At 45.1% G+C, this 19,751-nt stretch overlaps 1 protein-coding gene across 26 annotated transcripts in view; it reads right to left on the bottom strand.

The window, feature by feature from the left end:
• Nucleotides 1–19,751, bottom strand: part of NRXN1 (neurexin 1) — an 806,593-nt gene that overhangs the window by 524,295 nt on the left and 262,547 nt on the right. For all 26 annotated transcript variants that reach the window (XM_054169692.1, XM_054169696.1, XM_054169804.1 and 23 more), the window contains one exon: nucleotides 18,818–18,979. In XM_054169692.1, coding sequence (XP_054025667.1) covers nucleotides 18,818–18,979 — 162 coding nt within the window. The remainder of the gene's footprint in view (nucleotides 1–18,817; nucleotides 18,980–19,751) is intronic.

Raw genomic sequence — 19,751 nt, 5'->3', positions numbered from 1 at the left:
AGGCTGAGGCAGAACTTGACAAACTCTGCCTGTACCAGGTAGCATACATTAGCCATTCAAATGTGCTCCCCAACTCTTGCAGCGGGAGGGATGCAAGGCAGAACAGCTTTGTAGTGTTGACATGAATAACACTGCAGAGAAGGAAATACCTGACATTTCCATATTATGTCTAACAAAAAGATGTAAACCAGGCAAATGACAGCCACTACATTCCCTTCCCTAATACTAAACATTTTCAGGAGGATTTCCAATCACAGCAGGAGCAAAGCAGAGTTAAATATTTATGTCAGCTAAACGTGTGGAGATAATTTTATTCCCTTGCAGGCTGAACACTGATATTGCATCACAGAACATGGAATTAGTTGGGTAAATGGAGCCTTTTTTTGTGTGTGTGTAAAAGCCATTATTTGTTACTCTCCAATGGTAACTTCTGATGGTAAAACCCAGGAAAAAAGTAACAATCACAAGAGCACTAATAATTTTAGCTCTCAAAAAGCACTTCATATCCACAGTATTATTACTCTTCTCTTTATTTCATAGATGGAGAAAATTTACCAGCTCCCTCTTCTCCCCCCAAAAAGTCTGTTATAGTAGGCATCTTAAAAGAAAAGCTTTCCCAGTATGTTAGCAAATCAGTGCAGTCAGAACACTTTCTATGCACCTGCTTGCAGCTAGCCAGGAAAGAAATAATACAGCTGGGTGAGGAAAGAAGCTTAAGACTTACAGAGAAGTCACCAGGCAAAAGAGTGAAGAGCACTGAGAGCAAGTTTCTCTGTCCTCATGCTCTTGGCCCACAAGTCATTCTTCTTCTAGCCCTAATTTTGAAGCCTAACAAGCCTGAAGGAAGCAAGGTGCTTCTGCAGGACAGGCAGGCAAGGAGTCCACTCTACAAAAAATAAGCTGATGCTGACTGTACTCACCTGAGAAGACAGAATAGAATTTTATTCTCCTTAACACTGTTTCCCACACTGAGCACAGCATCAGTTGATGCCCATGCTTTATAAGCACCACCCATCACTGCTGTCTTGAGAAGCCAGCTTTTACTGCAAAGCCTATTGAATCACAACCTGTCAGAATTAGGAGGCTGATGGCATGCAGAGTGGTGAGACACTGGCGCAGGTTGCCCAGGGAGGTGGTGGAAGCCTCATCCCTGCAGCTTTTTAAGGCCAGGCTGGATGTGGCCGTGAGCAACCTGATCTAGAGTGAGATGTCCCTGCCCATGGCAGGAGGGTTGGAACTGGATGATCCTGGAGGTGTCTTCCAACCCTAACAATTCCATGATTCATTTCAGTCAGTAACACACAGTAAGTACCAACTAAGCTTTCCAAACATGTCAGAATTAGGATCTAAGCATCCAAATGTGTGTGAGCACCCAGGAAAACAGAATTAATTTACAGAACTTAAGTCAACATCCAACATCTTCCATAGACAGAAGCCAGCTGACCTGCAGATCTCAGCATTACAAGTTTGGATTTCTTCAGCAGGATTTTGGGGAACTATCACAGTTCTAACAGATGTGTGAGAGAAAGGCAGCACTCTCCCTGCACATCTTTATAAACATGAATGAGGTCACCCCTCAGGTTCCTCCTGTCCAAGCTAAAGGTCCCCAGCTCCCTCAGTCTGTCCTCCTGAAGAGGATGTTCCACTCCATTTTTGTGGCTCTGTGCTGGACACTCTCAAGCAATTCCCTGAGGTCCTTCTTGAACTGAGGAGCCCAGAACTGGACACAATCTTCCTCACGGGGACAGAATAGAGGTAAAAGAGAACCTCTCTCAGCCTACTAACCACAGCCCTTCTAATCCACCCCAGAAAGGCACTGGCTTTCTTGGCCACCAGAGCACATCGCTGGCTCATGGTCAACCTTCCATCCACTAGGACCCCCAGGTCCTTTTCCTCTTCACTGCTCTCAGACCCAAACCTATACTGCCCCATGGGGTTTTTCTTTCCCAGGTGCAAGACTCTACACTTGCCCTTGTTGAATTTCATTCCATTTCTCCCTGCCCAGCTCTCCAGCCTGTTTAAGCCTCACTGAATGGCAGCACAGCCTTCCAGCATGTCAGCCACTCCACCCAGTTTGGCATCATCAGCAAACTTGCCGACAGTGCTCTCTGGGTCCTCACATCCAGGTTGTTGATGAATATATTGAATAGTACTGACCCCTGAGGGACTCCACAAGATACAGAAATTATTGATAAACAGCCATGGTCTTGTAGGAGAGGCTGAAGCAATGAAGAATTTGGGGAAACCAAGAAAAAAAATTAACTGTGATCATATGAGTCACAGAATTGTCAAGGTTGGAAGGGACCTCAAGAAACATCTACTTCCACCCCCCTGCCGTGGGCAGGGACACCTCACACTACAGCAGGTTGCTCAGAGCCACGTCCAGCCTGGCCTTAAAAACCTCCAGGGATGAGGCTGCCACCACCTCCCTAGACAACCTGTTCCAGTGTCTCACTACCCTTGTGGTGAAGAATCTCCTCCTAACATCCAATCTGAACCTACCCATTTCCAAGGTAGAAAACTCCATTTCTAAAACCTAAAACTATAAACCTAAAGGCACAAAGAAAGATGTCTGTACACAGCTCTGCCTACAAGCAGAGAAAAAGAAAGCTTGGAAGGCCAAGGTAGAAAACTCCATTTCTAAAACCTAAAAACTATGAGCCTAATGGCACAAACAAAGATGTTTGTACATAACTCTGCCTACAAGCAGAGACTTTACAGCCCATGTTAACATTTAAGGCCACAGCTGTAAATGCCATCGATGAATTCACAGGGCAGGAGGCACTTTCATAGTGCAGGGAGAGGAGGAGGATTAAAGGCAATGTAGCTGGGCAGGTCACAGGGGTTAAGATTAAATTTCAAGTAGCTCCATGTTCTTGGAGCTCACCAATAAATCTCCCTCCTTAGCAAGCCTCTACGTGCTTGTGGTTTAATAAAGTTTCTAAGTTGTCAAAGCATATTTCAACGGTCTGCTTACCACAGCTATTTCATTTTCTCATTAGCATGGATTGCTCTTCTCCAAGTTGTCTTTTAAATAGATGCCATTAAATATTAACTTTAAGTTAATTTAATTACACCAAACCTTTGGAAGGGAGCTTTTTGTAACCTCGTTACAGCCTGAAATGGATCCATGCCCTATGCATTGTTCCATATGCACACAGAGACTTTAAATATGGGAATCCAACTTATTCTTGTAAGCATGGGGTAACACTGCATGGGGGCATACAAAGTTGGATCCAGTTCCAAACTTCCTGAGCTTCCACAGAATGTCCAATAGGTGCACTGTCATATACAGAGGTAACTTACACTCACCTGGACCTAAAAGACTATCAGAAAGCAGGGATTAGAGAGACAGAGCTCCTTTGATAAATGGGGGTTTGACACAACCCTTTCACAGATCTAATCATGATCACTCTAAGAGGAAAGATTTTCCCTACCACCAGTCCTTATTTTTCCCCTGTACTTTCTTGGGGTTTGTCCTGTTGTCTTGTTATTTTCGGAGAACACTCATACAATGAAGAAAATGTGTGTTCAAACCCATCATCCTCACGTGCCACTTGTTTCAAAACACACTTACAAAGAAAATAAAAACAAACACTAACAAAATTCACAGGTTGCATTGGGTTGGAAGGGACACTCAAAGGTCATCTTGTCCAGCTCCCCAGCACTCAGCAGGGATACCTCCAGCTAGATCAAGTTGCCCAGGGATACATCAATGAATGTCTACAGGGAGGGGGCCTCAACCACGTCCCTGGGCAACCTGTTCCAGTATTTCACCACTTTCATTGTGCAGAACTTCCTCCTGATGTCCAACCTAAATCTCCCCTGCTCCAGTTTCAAACCATTGTCCCTTATCCAGTCCCCACAGGCCCTTCTAAACAGTCCCTCCCCAGCCTTCCTGTAGGTCCCCTGCAGATACTGAAATGCAGCTCTGGAGCCTTCTCTTCTGCAGGCTGAACAGCCCCAGTTCTTTCAGCCTGTACCCACAGCAGGGATTCTCAGTATCACAGTATAACTAAGGTTGGAAGAGACCCCAAGGATCTTCAAGTCCAACCTGTCTCCACAGACCTCATGACTAGACCATGGCACCAAGTGCCACGTCCAATCTTCTCCTCTTGAACACCTCCAGGGACGGTGACTCCACCACCTCCCTGGGCAGCACATTCCAATGACGAACGACTCGCTCGGTGAAGAACTTTCTCCTCACTTTGAGTCTAAACCTCCCCCGGCACAGTTTGAGACTGTGTCCCCTTGTTCTGGTGCTGGTTGCCTGGGAGAAGAGACCAACCCCTTCCTGGCAACCCTCTGATCATCTTTGTGGCCCTCTGGACCCGCTCCAGCAGGTCCATGCCTCTGTTGCGTTGGGGGCCTCGGAGCTGGACACAGCAGCACAGGTGAGGTCTCAGCAGAGCTGAGTCTGTTATAAATTGCCCTGCAAGAACTCAAAAATACACAAAACGCTCTTCAGCAAAGTAGCTTCTCAAAGTGTGTGATTATTCTATGCATACCAATTGCCAGAGAGGCAGAATGCCAAAACATGACCTTTTCAAAAGAAAGATGAATTGAGAAATAGATCCTCCCCTCTTCCACTTTTACTTCATATAGCTCCTCCAGATGAAGCTGCCAGTTTCCCAACTCCCAAATAAGCACAATTTAGTGACTGCCTTCTCTTTTTCAACAAATAAATTCGGTGCCATTGATTACTTCTGAAAATTGTGTGAACAAAATCCTCCTCACCTTAAGGAACGCAGTCCCAAGTTGACAGAGCATCGCTACAACAACATCTCCATCACACTGTGAGCAAAACTTCTCACTGGTTGGTATTTTTTAGCTTGAACAATGGAATGGGTTCCTTACCCATTAACACATCAGCTTTTCTGCTTCCCTTAACAATGCAAATTTTCTTAATTCTGGGGAGGAATAATAAACTGCACCAGTACAGGTTGGGAGGTGATCTGCTGGAGAGCAACCCCATGGACAGGGACTTGGAAATCCTGGTGGATAACAAGTTATCCATGGGGTAGCAATGTGCCCTGGTGGTCAAGAAGGCCAATGGGATCCTGGGGTGTATATTAGGAAGAGTGTGTCGAGCAGATCCAAGGAGGTTCTCCTCCCCCTCTATTCTGCCCTGGTGAGACCTCATCTTGAGTGCTGTGTTCAGTTTGGGGCTCCCCAGTTTAAGAGGGACAGGGATCTGCTGGAGAGCAGCCAGCAGAGGGCTGCCAGGATGATTAGGGGACTGAGCACTGCCTGGTGAGGAGAGGCTGAGGGAGCTGGGGCTCTTTAGTCTGGGAAAGACTTCGAGAGGATTTAATAAATGTTTATAAATACCTGAGGGCTGGGGGTCAGGAGGAAGGGGACAGGCTCTGCTCACTTGCTCCCTGGGATAGGACAAGGAGCAATGGATGTAAGCTGCACCACAGGAGGTTCCACCTAAACACAAGGGGGAACTTCTTTACTGTGAGGGTTGGAGAGCACTGGAACAGGCTCTGCAGAGAGATTGTGGAGTCTCCTTCTCTGGAGACTTTCAAGGCCTGTCTGGATGACTGGATGGCCTCTGTGACCTGAGCTGGATTGTATGGTCCTGCTCTGGCAGGGAGGGAGTTGGACTTGGTCTCTTCCAACCCCTGACATCCTGTGATAATTCTGCTCTCCTAACTCCCTCAGGAGAGGATCCTGAGCCAATAGATATCTAAGCAAAAAAAGTTTGCCAGACATTTCCCAGGAGCCAGCTTGCAATAGGTACTAAACACTGTGATTTAGGGATCCCAGCTTTCCAGAGACTACAGATTTCTTCAACAAACAAACATCTCAGTGGAAAGATTCACAGACTGCACTGGTTGAAAGGGACCCTCAAAGGTCATCTTGTCCAACCCCTATGAAGTCAGCAGGGACTACCTCCAATAGATCAAACAACAGAAAAAGTGAGAAACAAAACCCAGCAATCTAAAGATTGCCTGGGGAAAGAAAAAGGCATCAAGATTAATAATTAATGGGAAACAAAAATAAATAGGATACCAGGCAAGGCAGGAGAGATGCAGCAATTGTGGTTTTTGGAGGCAGATGGAGGATGTCAGAATTAGAACAGCTGGGGAGAGCTGATGATATAAATTTGCATTAGAATTTAAGCATAAATTTTCTTAAGACTGATTCCAGAGTGGAAGGCAGACAGTAACCATAGAAATCCCAAAAAGTAGCAAACACAAAGCCAACTTCATTAGGAAAACATAAAATCAAGAAAGTTTGAAAGTTGAAGAAAATAATGCTTTGAATCCTATTTGAAAACACAAATTTCCACTGATCTTTAAATATTATTATGAAAGAAAGTAAATATTCCTCAAGGTTGGACAAGATGACCTTTGAGGCTGCCTCCCAACCTGCTGCAATCTGTGAATCTACAGCTGTAATAATTGTAGCCAAGGAGAATGGACAATTTTACCCTGTTTTGAGATCTTCAATAGTTTTACTTTATATCAATATTTCAACCTTTTGAATTAGAAGCAAAACTTCTTCTGATGTCCTGTTCCAGCCACAATTTTGCAGTGCTTTTGAAAAAGCTCATTTTCTCCTCAGCTTTAGGCAGTTCTATTCTACTTCCCAAATCTTTCCTCCATCCAACACAGATGTGCATTAAGAGCCCCTCTGAAGGGCTCCAGACTAGATTTGATTTAATGTATCTGTAACTAAACAGGGCAGTGTCACACATACAGAATACAGAGCTAACCAGATTGGAAAAGACCCTTGAGATCCTCAAGTCCAACTTACCACCCGACACCATCTAATCAACTAAACCATGGCACTAAGTGCCTCATCCGGTCTCTTTATAAACACTTCCAGTGATGGTGACTCCACCACCTCTCTGGGCAGCACATTTCAATGGCAAATCTCTCTTTCTATGAAGAACTTCTTCCTAACATCCAGCCTAAACCTCCCCTGGCACAGCTTGAGACTGTGTCCTCCTGTTTTGGTGCTGGCTGCCTGGGAAAAGAGACCGATCTCCACCTGCCCACACCCTTCCTTCAGGTAGTTGTAGACATCAATAAGATCTCCCCTGAGCCTCCAGGCAATACACTCCCAGCTCCCTCAGCCTCTCCTCACAGGGCTGTGTTCCACAACCTCCCCAGCTTTGTTGCGCTTCCCTGGCTACATTCCAGCAACTCAACATCTTTCCTAAGCTGAAGGACCCAGAACTGGACACATTCTACAGTCATTTAGAGCAAAGCAGAAAGACGAACATTCACCATGTCCTGACTGTTCCCAAAGCACAGTCCCAGTTGGGACACCCACTCTAGAAGCTGTCCTCACTTTACCCTCTCCTAAATGGCTGGTAAAATGAGTCAGGATGTCAAAGATGTTATGAGAGCCACATCACTTCTTTCTCTACCACTGGTTGCCTGCTGAGGTGTATTTTGGTCCTACCAACACAACATACTGTTTAGACTCAGGTTTTGTCCTCTTAGTATTTAGAGAAGGTCAAATGAAAAATTCACAGATTGCATCAGGTTGGAAGGGACCCTGAAAGGTCACCTTGTCCAGCTTCCCTGCACTCAGCAACACCTCCAACTAGAGAAGGCTGCCCAGGGTCACATCAAGTCTGAGCTTGAATGCCTTCAGGGATGGGATCTCTACCACTCTCTGGGCAGCCTGTTCCAGAATTTTACTACTCTCATTGTGCCAAACTTCCTCCTAAATCTTTCCTGCTCCACTTTCAAACCATTACCCCTTGGTCCTATCACCACAGGCCCTTCTAAACAGTCCCTCCCTGATGTTCCTGTAGGTCCCCTGAAGATATTGAAATGCAGCTCTAAGGTCTCCCTGGAGCCTTCTCTTCTTCAGGTTGAACAGCCCTAATTCTTTCAGTCTGTATTCATAGCAGAGATGCTCCAGCCCTCTGATCATCTTGGGAGCTCTCCTCTGGACTCACTCCAGCAGATCCATGTCTCTCTTGTGTTGGGACCCCAGAGATGAGCACAGAAGTGCAGGTGAGGTCTCACCAGAGCAGAGGGGCAAAATCTCCTCCCTCAGTATGCTGGACAAGCATCTTTTTATGTAGCTGTCTGGGTACCCACGGTTCTCCTGACAATAGCCCTCAGCCTAGTTGTAACCAGCCCCTGTTTGCTGGTGAGAACCAGGTCCATCATAGCACCTCTCCTCCTGGATTTTGTTAGCATTTGAAGAGAGAAATTATCTCCTAGATTATTCTATCCTGTTTTGTCTCTCCAACAGATACCCAGGTGGCTGAAATACCCCATGGCTTGTGAGCATGAAGCTGCTCCTATCTGTCTACAGAAGGCCTCAGCTGATTGGTCTTCCTAGTCAAGTGGCCTGTAGCAGATTCCCTGCTCTAATGTCATAATTGTCACAAGAATGCACACATTATCTCCTGTGCCTCTGTTCACCAGTGTGGAAAACAGAGCAAATTATGTCTCCAAGGCATAAAAGGAGTTTGTACCTTCAAAGTTGAAATTCCTGCATGAAGTACCTCTGGAAAGCTTCAGTGGAACATCTTGGTATTTTTAGACTAGGTCTAACTCTTGGTATCCAAAAATAAAATGCCTCATCTCCAGCACATTTATTTTGCTACCATCATAGTTACCTTCTGGTAATGCCAGAAAGCCAAAGTCATCGTGGGGTTCTGTAACAGAATCAGACAATCTCTGCAGTGAGGGCTTCACAATCTGTCCCATATGCCTTTACTGGGCCAGTGAAGTGACTCTGGCAAGAGCGCTCCAACAGTGACACACAGAATCAGCACCCCTCTGGACTTCGTTCCAACCTCAGACAAAAGACCTCCTGCAGACTCTGCAATTCTGCCAACATCACAACAATGCTTTGTGCCATGAGGTTGCTGAGGAAACAAAGCCAAACACTTGGGTCTTCCATTTCACTTGACTTAAAAAATCCTGCCAGCATGGATGACAGGAAAATGTAGAGCTTCCCTGAGAACCAATGCTACCTTCCTCCCAGAAACACTTCTTTCCCTTTGCAGTAAAAAAATCTCTGCACAGCTGTCCCCTGTGCAGCTAACATGAGGAAATAAATGCTTACATTACATATATTCAGCCTTCATTAAAACCATATTTAGCAGATGGGCTGCAACATGGTTAAGTAGTGTGCTCTTGATAATGCCAATGAAAAACAAACAAACAAAACCCCAACCCCCAGAAATAGTCCTTAAAAATGCTGCTTCCCCCGTGCTAGGGAATGGATCATTTGAATCCTGAAACCTTGTGGAACAGTATTAAATGATTACATCTAATAAAACTCCAAATTAATAACCCTCACTGAACAGATCCAAGACAGCCAAGATGATCTTACTTCAGAGATGATGTTATCAGAAAACTGTCTTGATGGTCACAGCACAACACAGAATGTCAGGGGTTGGAAGGGACCTGCAGAAATCATGCAGTCCAACCTCCCTGGAACACATCCAGGCAGGTTTTGAAAGTCTCCAGAGAAGGAGACTCCACAACCTCTCTGGGCAGCCTGCTCCAGGACTCCAGCACCCTTACCATACAGCAGTGTCTCCAAGTTTTGAGGTGGAACCTCCTGTGTTCCAGCTTGTCCCTGCTGTTCCTTGTCCTATCACTGGGCACCACCACAAAGAGCCTGGCACCTTCATCCTGACACCCACCCCTCACATATTGATAGACATTGATCAGATCCCCTCTCAGCCTTCTCTTCTCCAGACTCAACATCCCCAGGGCTCTCAACCTGTTTTATAACTGAGATATTAAAAAACCCCAATTCAATCTCATGGCTCTCTGTTGGACTCTCCAGCAGGTCTCTGTCTCTCTTGAACTGGGGAGCCCAAAACTGGACACAGTATTGCGGGTGTGGTCTCAACATGGCAGAACAGAGGGAGAAGAGAACGTCCCTAGCCCTGCTGGCCACGCTTTTCTTGGTGCACCCCAGGATGCCATTGGCCCTCTTGGCCACCAGGGCACATTGCTGTCCCATGCAGAACTTGCTGTCCACCAGCACTCCCAGGTCTTTCTCCGTGGAGCTGTTTCAGCAGGACAGCACCCAGTCTGTACTAGTGCCTGGTGTTACTCCTCCCTTCACAGGGCAGTCATGCTATCAAATAACAGTGTTTTCATTTATAGAGGAAACCAGAGCAAGACAGGTCTTAATCATTCATAAATTCTCCAAGGGATAGCAGACGGAAGGAAAGTTAAGGCAAGAAGTTTGGGGAATGAAAAACATAACTGGATACTTTGCATAGGAAAGTGACAACAAAATTAGACATCACAAGAGTCAAGAAAACTCCTTACAATATTGGTCGAAAGCTGCTGCTCTTTTTCAATGATGTTTAAATAAATGTGGAGGATTTTATTCAAAATGGTATTGAGGACCAACATGTAAAGAAAACAAAGCTGGTGTAAGATTTGGAGCACAGCCCTGTGAGGAGAGGCTGAGGGAGATGGGGGTGTTTTGCCTGGAAAAGAGGAGGCTCAGGGGAGACCTTCTTGCTGTCTATAACTACCTGAAGGAAGGTTGTGGCCAGGTGGGGGTTGCTCTCTTCTCCCAGGCAACCAGCAACACAGTCTCAGGCTGCACCAGGGAAGGTTTAGGCTGGATGTTAGAAAGAAATTCTTCCCACAGAGAGAGATTGGCCATTGGAATGTGCTGCCCAGGGAGGTGATGGAGTCACCATCACTGGAGGTGTTTAAGAAGAAACTGGATGAGGCACTTGGTGCCATGGTTTAGTTGATTAGATGGTGTTGGGTGATAGGTTGGACTTGATGATCTGAAAGGTCTTTTCCAACCTGGTTAATTCTGCATTCTGTAAAAGCCTTGCATGCTTGTTCCAGGCAACAAGAAAGAGGATTGAGTTCTACTGAAATATAACTTTCTAAAATATCATTTGCTCAGGCTTCACTTTCCGGTGGTATTGCTGAAAGGAGGTTGGAGCCAGATGGGGATCAGACTCTTCTCCCTAGTAACAAATTGCAAGATGAAAGAAAATGGCCTCAAGTTGGACCAGGGGAGGTTAAGGTTGGACATCAGAAGAAACTTCTTGATTGAAAGGTTCTCAAAGGCTGGAAGAGGCTGCCCAGGGAGGTGGTCAAAGCCTCAACCTCTGGAGGTGTTGGAAAGATGCAGAGATTCGGTGCTGAGGGCCATGGTTTAGCAGCAGACTTGGCTGAGTTAGAGAATGGTTGGAACCCATGATCTTCAAGGGCTTTTCCAACAGAAACCATTCTCTAAGTCTATGATTCTTAGTCACAGAGTAACTATGTCTATACGGGCTGGTGTTTTCATTATCTAGGAGGGAGGGTACTGTTCTGGGGGATAATGGTGGTGTTTCTTGGTGGCAGGGAGTCTATAACATTAATTGTGCTAGAATATTCTTCTTTTTTTTTTTTTCCCCTTTTTAATAAGACAGCAATTAAGAATTGGGCTTTCAGCTTTTCTGACATTAGCCTGCAAATATTTTCTGCAGGAAGTACTGTTAAATATGTGCAAGTTTGCAGGAGTGGAAATTTAATTAGCTTATTTTAGCACTGAGCTGGAATTTTCCAGTGAATCCAGTTGGGCAGCATTTCCTGAGCATCCATTTTGCAAGGGGAAGGCCAAAAAAAAAAACAAAGAAAGAAAAACCACCACTAAAAAGATTTGATTTGGGGTACATTCTCTTAGCACTCTGCACAAGTCTTGCTCTTGCATTTTCTTTCTGGCTATTTATGACTACTGAAATACGAATCACAGAATCAATAAGGCTGGAGGAGGCTTCAAAGATCATCAAGTCCAACCTGTCACCCAACACTTCATGACTACTAGACCATGGCACCAAGTGCCACTTCCAGTCCCCTCGTGAACACCTCCAGGGATGGGGACTCCACCACCTCCCTGGGCAGCACACCAACAACTCTCTCTGGGAAGAACTTTCTCCTCACGTCCAGCCTAACCTTCCCCTGGCACAGCTTGAGACTGTGTCCTCTTGTTCTGGTGCTGGTTGCCTGGGAGAAGAGACCAACCCCTTCCTGGCTACAGGTAGTTGTGGACAGCAATAAGGTCTGCCCTGAGCCTCCTCTTCTCCAGGCTAAAGAATCCCAGCTCCCTCAGCCTCTCCTCATGGGGCTTGTGCTCAAGGCCTCTCCCCAGCCTTGTTGCCCTTCTCTGGACACGTTCAAGTGTCTCAATGTCCTTCTTAAATTGAGGGGCCCAGAACTGGACACAGTAGCACAGTTGACTTCTCACACATTATTAAAAGAATGATTTCTGAACAACCTTTCAGCATAACAATAATTTTGGAAGGGATGGCTCCTTAGAATTGTTTCTCTATTTGCAATTAAGTCATTTGCAGAATACCTTTAGTATTTTTAATACACTAAGAAGCATGTGAGGATATTTGAGTGTGGAAAAAGGGTAAAAGCAGCTCAGTGAAATCACAGAATGGTCTGGGTTGGAAGAGACCTCAAAAGGTCATCTAGTCCAACCCTGTCTACAGTCAGCAGGGGCATCCTCAACTAGATCAGATTGCCCAATGCCCTGTTGAGCCTGACCCTGAGTATCTCCAGGGACCTCAACTACCTCCGTGGGAAACCTGTTGCAGTGTTCCACCACCCTCATGGTAAAGGGAATTACACAGAATTACATAGAATAAACCAGGTTGGAAGAGACCTTCAAGATCATCACGTCCAACCCACCTAATCAACTAAACCATGGCACCAAGCACCCCATCAAGTCTCCTCCTGAACACCCTCAATGATGGCGACTCCACCACCTCCCCAGGCAGCCCATTCCAATGGGCAATCACTCTCTCTGTATAGAACTTCCTCCTAACATCCAACCTAAACCTCCCCTGGTGCAGCCTGAGACTGTGTCCTCTTGTTCTGGTACTGGCTGCCTGGGAGAAGAGACCAACATCTGCCTGTCTACAACCTCCCTTCAGGTAGTTGTAGAGAGCAAGAAGGTCACCCCTGAGTCTCCTTTTCTCCAGGCTATGCAGCCCCAGCTCCCTCAGTCCCTCCTCATAGGGTTTGTGTTCCAAACCCCCTCACCAACAAAAAATACCTAGAGGAGCGATGTGGTTGTTCCAGCAACTGGCAGAGTTTTGGCACTATAACCAACAATTTGAACAGCATGTTGGGATTTGAATGCTAAATATACTTTGTTCTTGAAAGCAGTTAAAAATAAAAGTTGCTTTAAAAAAAAAAAAAAAAAAAAAAAGGAAAGGAAAAAACCAAAACCCAGAATGCCTAAAAGTACATGGGATAAAAGAAGTCCCTACTAGAAGAAATCCAAAGGACGCTTTTTGAACGCAAGCCTGGAGAAGGAATAAACTAAGTTTGAGATCTGTGAGAAACTGAGGAGACAACGAGATGAGTGTGAGGGATTGTTCAGCCTGAAGGAAAGAAGACTCCAGAGGGACCTTAGTGTTGCCTTCCAATATCTGAAGAGAAAAACTACAGGAAGGCTAGAGAGGGACTTTGCATGAGAGTGTCTAGGGACAGGACAAGGGGAAATGGATTTAAATTGAAGGAAAAAAAGGTTTAGATTGGATCTTAGGAAGAAATTCTTCATTAGGAGGGTGGTGAAATGCTGGAATGGATTGTCCAGAGAGGTTGTGGTTGCCTCCTCCCTGGAGATGTTCAAGGCCAGGTTGGATGGGGCCTTGAGTAACCTGGGCTAGTTGAGAAGTGTCCCTGCCCAATGTAGAGTAGATGATGGAGTAGATGATTTCTAAGGTCTCTTCCAGCCTAGGCCATTCTATGATTCGACGAACAGGGACAAATGGTTTTGCTTTTGTTTGAATTCTATAGTGATACTAACTGTCAAAACCTAAACCAGGTAATTTGAAATCTAAGAACTCATTATTGTTATGAAGCTGCTAGCTTTTGTTTTATTCTGCATTCTTGGTTGTTTCTCATTGCTGAATAATTGTGTAGAAAGGATGCACTAATAAGAAAACCTCTCCTTTGAAATTCTGCTTTGTAAGCCTTTAGATCCTTCCATTTAGATTTGTTGTATAATTTAGCACAGGCAATTTGAAGTCAAAGCAAATAGTTTAGGTGATGTCAAGGAAAGGCAATCCACAAGCTTTCCCAACTGCAAAATCAGCACCTTTGCAGCAAAAGTTGATGTCAGAAGGGATGGCTGTGAAAGTTCCCACCCACATCAATCTCAGCCATCAGGCAAACAGATTCCGCATCTGATTTTCTGACAAAACCAGGAGCATCAAACAAAGCCTCATGTAAGCACGTTAGCATCAATGCTCCAACCTTAGCTTGTTGTATTTCACCATTTGTGGGGGGTTATATAAAGAAATAGGGCATTAATATCAAGGTTCCTAAGCCTTTCATTATAATCCTTTGATGAAATAAACCTTGAAAGCAAAGATCAACCACTGAAGCGGATTTCACGTTGAAAGTTGGCTCAGAAGATGCAGCTTGCAATGAAGAGCAGAATGGCAGGGGTTGGAAGGGAACCTCTAGAGAATATCTATTCCAACCTCCCTGCTAGAGCAAGTTTGCTTAGAGCAGGTTGCACAAGAACACATCCAGGCAGGTTTTGAAGGTCTCCAGAGAAGGACGCTCTACAACAGGGCAGGGCAGCCTGCTCCACTGCTTTGTCACCCTTCAAGTAAAGTATTTTCTTCTTAAGTTCAAGTGAAACCTGTGTTCCATTTAGTGCCCACTGGCCCTTGTCCTATCACTGGGTACCCACGAAAAGTGCCCAGCCACATCCTCTTGACCTGCACCCTTTTGATATTGCTAAGCACTGAAGATTCCCTCTCAGGCTGCTTTTCTCCAAGCTAAACAGCCCCAAGCCTCAGCCTCTCCTTGTAAGAGAGATGTTCCAATGCCCTCAGCATCTTTCTAGCCTCTGTTGGATTTTATCCAGTAGTTCCCAGTCTTTCTTAAACTGGGAAGCCCAGACCTAGACACAACACAAAGAAAATAATTTGGCAGGATTCAGCAATTAGGACATGTTTCATAACTCCATTTGTTCCATGATTAAGAAGAACGTGAATGTTAACAGGCATCACAAGATCTAAAAGGGAGGTTTTCCCCAGCAGCACAAAATGTTCACCTGTCTGACCAATCTAAGAATCTCAGAAGTGGTTTGCAATAAACACAATTACTGCTCAGTAATTTAAAGGCACACCACATGCTTCAAAATCTGGTGCAAGCCACTTGCTCAGAACTGAATACACAGAAAGTATCTTTTACAGCCTTGCATTATTACAAGATTTACAGAATGGTTTGGGTTGGAAAGCACCTTAAACATCATCTAGTTCCAACCCCCACGACAGGGACACCTTCCACCAGCCCAGGTTGCTCAAGGGCCTGTCCACCCTGGCCTCCAACCCCTCCAGGGAGGGGGCATCCAAGACCTCCCACAGAAACCTAGTCCAGAGTCTCACCACCCTCATTGGAAAGAATTTCTTCCTCATCGCCAGTCTCTATCTGCTCTCCTCGAGCTTCAATCCATCCTCCCTCATCCTAGCACTACAAGCCCTTGTGAAAAGTCCCTCCCCAGCTCTCCTGCAAGCCCCTTCACATACTGGAAGGCTGCTCTAAGGCCTCGATGGCAGTTGAAGGAAGGTGGGAGTCCATCTCTTTTTAGTTACAAGTGACAGGAAGAGACAAAATTCACAGATTACACTGCCTAGAAAGGGACCCTCAAAGGTCATTTTGTCCAACCCCCCTTCAGTCAGCAGGGACACCTCCAGTGAGGTCAGAATGCCCACATTAAGGCTGCTCTTGAATGTCTCCAGGAAGGGAACCTCAACCTCATCCCTAGGCAGCCTGCTCCAGTATTTCACCACTCATTGTGCAGAACTTCCTCCTGATGTCCAACCTAAATCTCCCCTGCTCCAGTTTCAAACCATTGCCCTTCATCCTATCCCCACAAACAGTCCCTCCCCAGCCTTCCTGTAGGTCCCCTTCAGAAATGGAAACTCAGCTCCAAGGTCTCCCCAGAGCCTTCTCTTCTCCAGATTGAACAAACCCAACTCTCTCAGCCTCTGTAAGAGAAGTGCACCAGCCCTCTAATTATCTTTGCAGCCCTCCTCTGGATCCTCTCCATAAGATCCATGTCCCTCTCGTGTTGAGGGCCTCAGAGCTGGATACAGTACTCATTAGAGCAGAGTGGCAGAATCACCTCTGTCGACCTGCTGGCCACACTTCTCTTGATGCAGCCCAGCCATGATTGACAGAGAGCAAAAAAACCCCAACCCAAAATACTCCAGCTAAAGAAACAAGCATCACCTGGATGCTAATAATAGCAATCATGTTAAATACATCTGAAAGCTTCCATGAATCCTGCATCAAGCCAAATGTTTCATTTTACCAAAATCTTTCCCCTTCATTATTAAATATGCCTAAAGTACTTTAAAAACACCACAAATGTGTTAAAGATGAGCACAGCCCTCCAAGCTAAGCAATGAAGGTGTTGATTTGAAAGAAGGTTGTAAATTTACCACAAATCTTGTCATATTTTCACAACTTTATGCATTCAGTCAACACAGGGCAAACCCCCAAACCATTTGTGTTGTAACCACTGCGAAAATGGTTCTCACTCATCTGTTACCCTAACCACAAAACCTCTGCTCAACAACGACTCGAAAGTGACCCTCAGGAAACTCAAATGTGGCAGTTCAAACGAGAAAGCACTGCCGTTTCTCAGCCCATTTTTGCTGTTAACCATTCTTTAGTGGACAACCAAGAACTGCTTCAACAGGTAAAAGACTTTCAGCTGAAATCTCCAATGCTGAAATTCACACAATCACACAATGTTAGGGGTTGGAAGGGATCTCTAAAGAGTAACAAGTCAAACCCCACTGCCAGAGCAGGATCACCTAAGGCAGGTCACACAGGAACACATCCAGGTGGGTTTGGAAAGTATCCAGAGGAGGAGACTCCACAACCCCTCTGGGCAGCCTGCTCCAGGGCTCCATCACCCTCACAGTAAAGAAGCATCTCTTCATGTTGAGATGGAACTTCCTGGGTTCCAGCTCATTTCCAATTCCAATTGGGAATCTAAAGATTTTTATGTCTACATTTTATTTTTTGAGTTTTGTTTTTTTTTTTGATACAACCGAAATCACAAAGTGCTCTGGAAGTGCTACTTCAGTTTGAAGGTTAGATTTTGAATCCAAAGTGCTGCCTGGCACATTTTCTCAGTAAGCTGCATAATATTATTTCTAGACATGCTCCAAGACAACATGATAAACCTGCTCTGGTCCAGAGAACAGGTCACCTTGACCTGTTCATCTCCTATTTCATTATAATGCTAAAGTAAAGCCAGAGCACTTAAACCTCCCCTCGGGGTGAGTGAAACTATTTACCCAATTGCTTCTGTAAGACAACTGCATTGTCCTGAAAAGCCTGATGAAGGCAGAAATTCTGAAACAGCAAGTGAAAGGTTGCCTTGCCATTTGAATTCTCTTTTCCCCTGCCTGAGGATTATCTTCTACTGCAATCACAACCACAGAATTTCAGGGGCTGGAAGGGACCTCGAAAGCTCATCCAGTCCAATGCCCCTTAATGAGCAGGATCACCTACACCAGATTACACAGAAATGCATCCAGGAGAGTTTTGAATACCTCCGGAGAGGGAGACTCCACAACCCCCCTGGGCAGCCTGTTCCAGGGCTCTGTCACCCTCACAGGGAAAAAAAAGTTTTTTCTCATATTTACATGAAACCTCCTATGCCTCAACGTCCACCATTGCCCCTTGTCCTGTCATTGGGCACCACTAAAATCCTCATCTCCCACCTCATTTACTGCAAATGAATCAACAGCCGGTTCATGACATGCCCACAACCTAAGAAACTCAAACTTCCAAGCACCACAGGATGAAGCAAGTTCCACAGCCTTACGCCAAATCCTTCTCCCTTTTCACAGGTGGCTTCAGCTCCTGCCATTGATCACAACCACAGCAGGAAGATCTGAGACAGACCCCTGAGCACAGGATTTCTGGACTATTTGGTACTTAATGTCACTAAAATATCTTACTGTTCTAAAACAGCGTATCAGATATCAAACTGTTGTAACATGTTAAACATACTTTTTGTCAAACAATTTGTGGTACAGCCAGGGCTTAAAAGCAAGGAAGGCAGTAGGGGTAGATGCTCTGCTGCTCAGTTCAGAGCAGAGAAGAGCTTTTATTCCTCTTCAAAGCCTGGCTACACAGCACTGCCCAGCTCCCATTTCTCTTCTGCAGGGAGGCTACCCTTCTGCTGAAATTCATTGGTACTTATGGTTTCATCTCTCAGTTTAATCTTCAGTTTAGCTAAGTCATAAACTGCCACTGCCTTTGCAATACATATTTATTATTTTTCCCCCCTGCTTCCACAGCTAAGAATTGCAATTGCCTGGGAAACCTGAAAGCGAGAAACTCTAATTGCTATCACCCTCCCCTCCAACAGCAAAGAATGACAGAAAGCTGTCAGTTGTGAGGCTAAACTAAACGTTTTCACAACCTCGTTTGCTGCTCAAAGAAGCCAATTTAGCAACGAATTTCCAACCAGAACTTCAGGTAGAAGAGCAGCTTTTAGTGGCAGATGAAACAAGCGTTGTTTGGATCTATCTCTGGCCGAAGCTATAAAGGTTCAAACAGCTCTGTGATGGGACCCATTAAGCTGCTTCCAAGTTCAAGTAGTGACAGGTTTTTAGAAGCAACCGTGTTCAGCAGATGTGTCCCTTTTGGGTTTGATTCTAAGAGCCAGAGGGGAGTTCCACGCTTGGAATACCAGACAGAGGGCACACGCTGGAAGGATTTCCATGGCAATGTTCTCATCTTTGCTCACCTGCAGACAACAGGATGGGAAAATTGTGAATGGGTTTATGGCTGATGATATTTACCTCTTTGAGACAGCCCATAAAGTTGTTACTGACTGGTGACCCTGGGAGGTCTGCTGTGCTAGGACTGCCTCCAACATAGAAAAAGTCATCAGAGCCCAGCATGGTGTAGTCTTCTTGCGTGTATCCCGTTGTGGTCAGAATTCCATCCACTGATATTGTCACCTAGATAACAAAGCACAGGGAAAGGACACGCTATACTCAGACCTACATACTGGAGTCCTGGGATATGCCTGGTTTTGAGACCTAAGGCGGAACCCATTTTCATGTCTGTTTGAGGTTTGGTCTTGGATTCTAGTCAGCTACCCCTAGGAGCTCTAACTAGTTAAAAAGAGTTGTCTGATTGTTGAACTAGTGCCAGCATAGTCCCTATTGCAACTTAAAAGTTATTTAGCAGACACAAAAATGGTGTTAGTAGAATGCTTCCTAAGTTAGTTTAGCTGCTGTACATATTAGTAAAGTTTAGTGGTCTGTCATTGACTAATAAAAACGTGCACCTTGTTAACAAAAAAGGCACAGGCTGTTGTGGTTTGATTTTTTTTGTTTGTTTTGGTTTTGGTTTTGTTTTGTTTTTTGGTTTTGTTTTTTTTTTTCTTCAGCACCATCACTGTTTGCACTACATAACAGCAGTTATTAATCATGCAAGAGCGTAATCTGCATGCCAAAGAAAGGAAATACAGCAACACAAATCAGGTAAGCGGCACACTCTGATATGCACATGCAGGAAAGAGAAGTGTCAGGAAAAGAAAAAGGGAAAGAAAACAGGGAACACAAATAAATAAATAAACAAACAACAAAACCCAAACTGCTTGTGATGAAGTACAAGATGTATGGATGTGGCATTTCCATCATTCCAAGTTCAAGACTTCATGCCATGCATTATGAATGGTTAGAAACTGGCTGAGCCAGCAGTCACTCAGGCCAGCCCCACAAGTTA

Source organism: Dryobates pubescens, chromosome 2, assembly GCF_014839835.1.
Source record: "Dryobates pubescens isolate bDryPub1 chromosome 2, bDryPub1.pri, whole genome shotgun sequence".
Classification (NCBI taxonomy): domain Eukaryota; kingdom Metazoa; phylum Chordata; class Aves; order Piciformes; family Picidae; genus Dryobates; species Dryobates pubescens.
The sequence above is the reverse complement of the archived record's forward strand: the minus strand, read 5'-3'. Positions and strand labels throughout refer to the sequence as shown.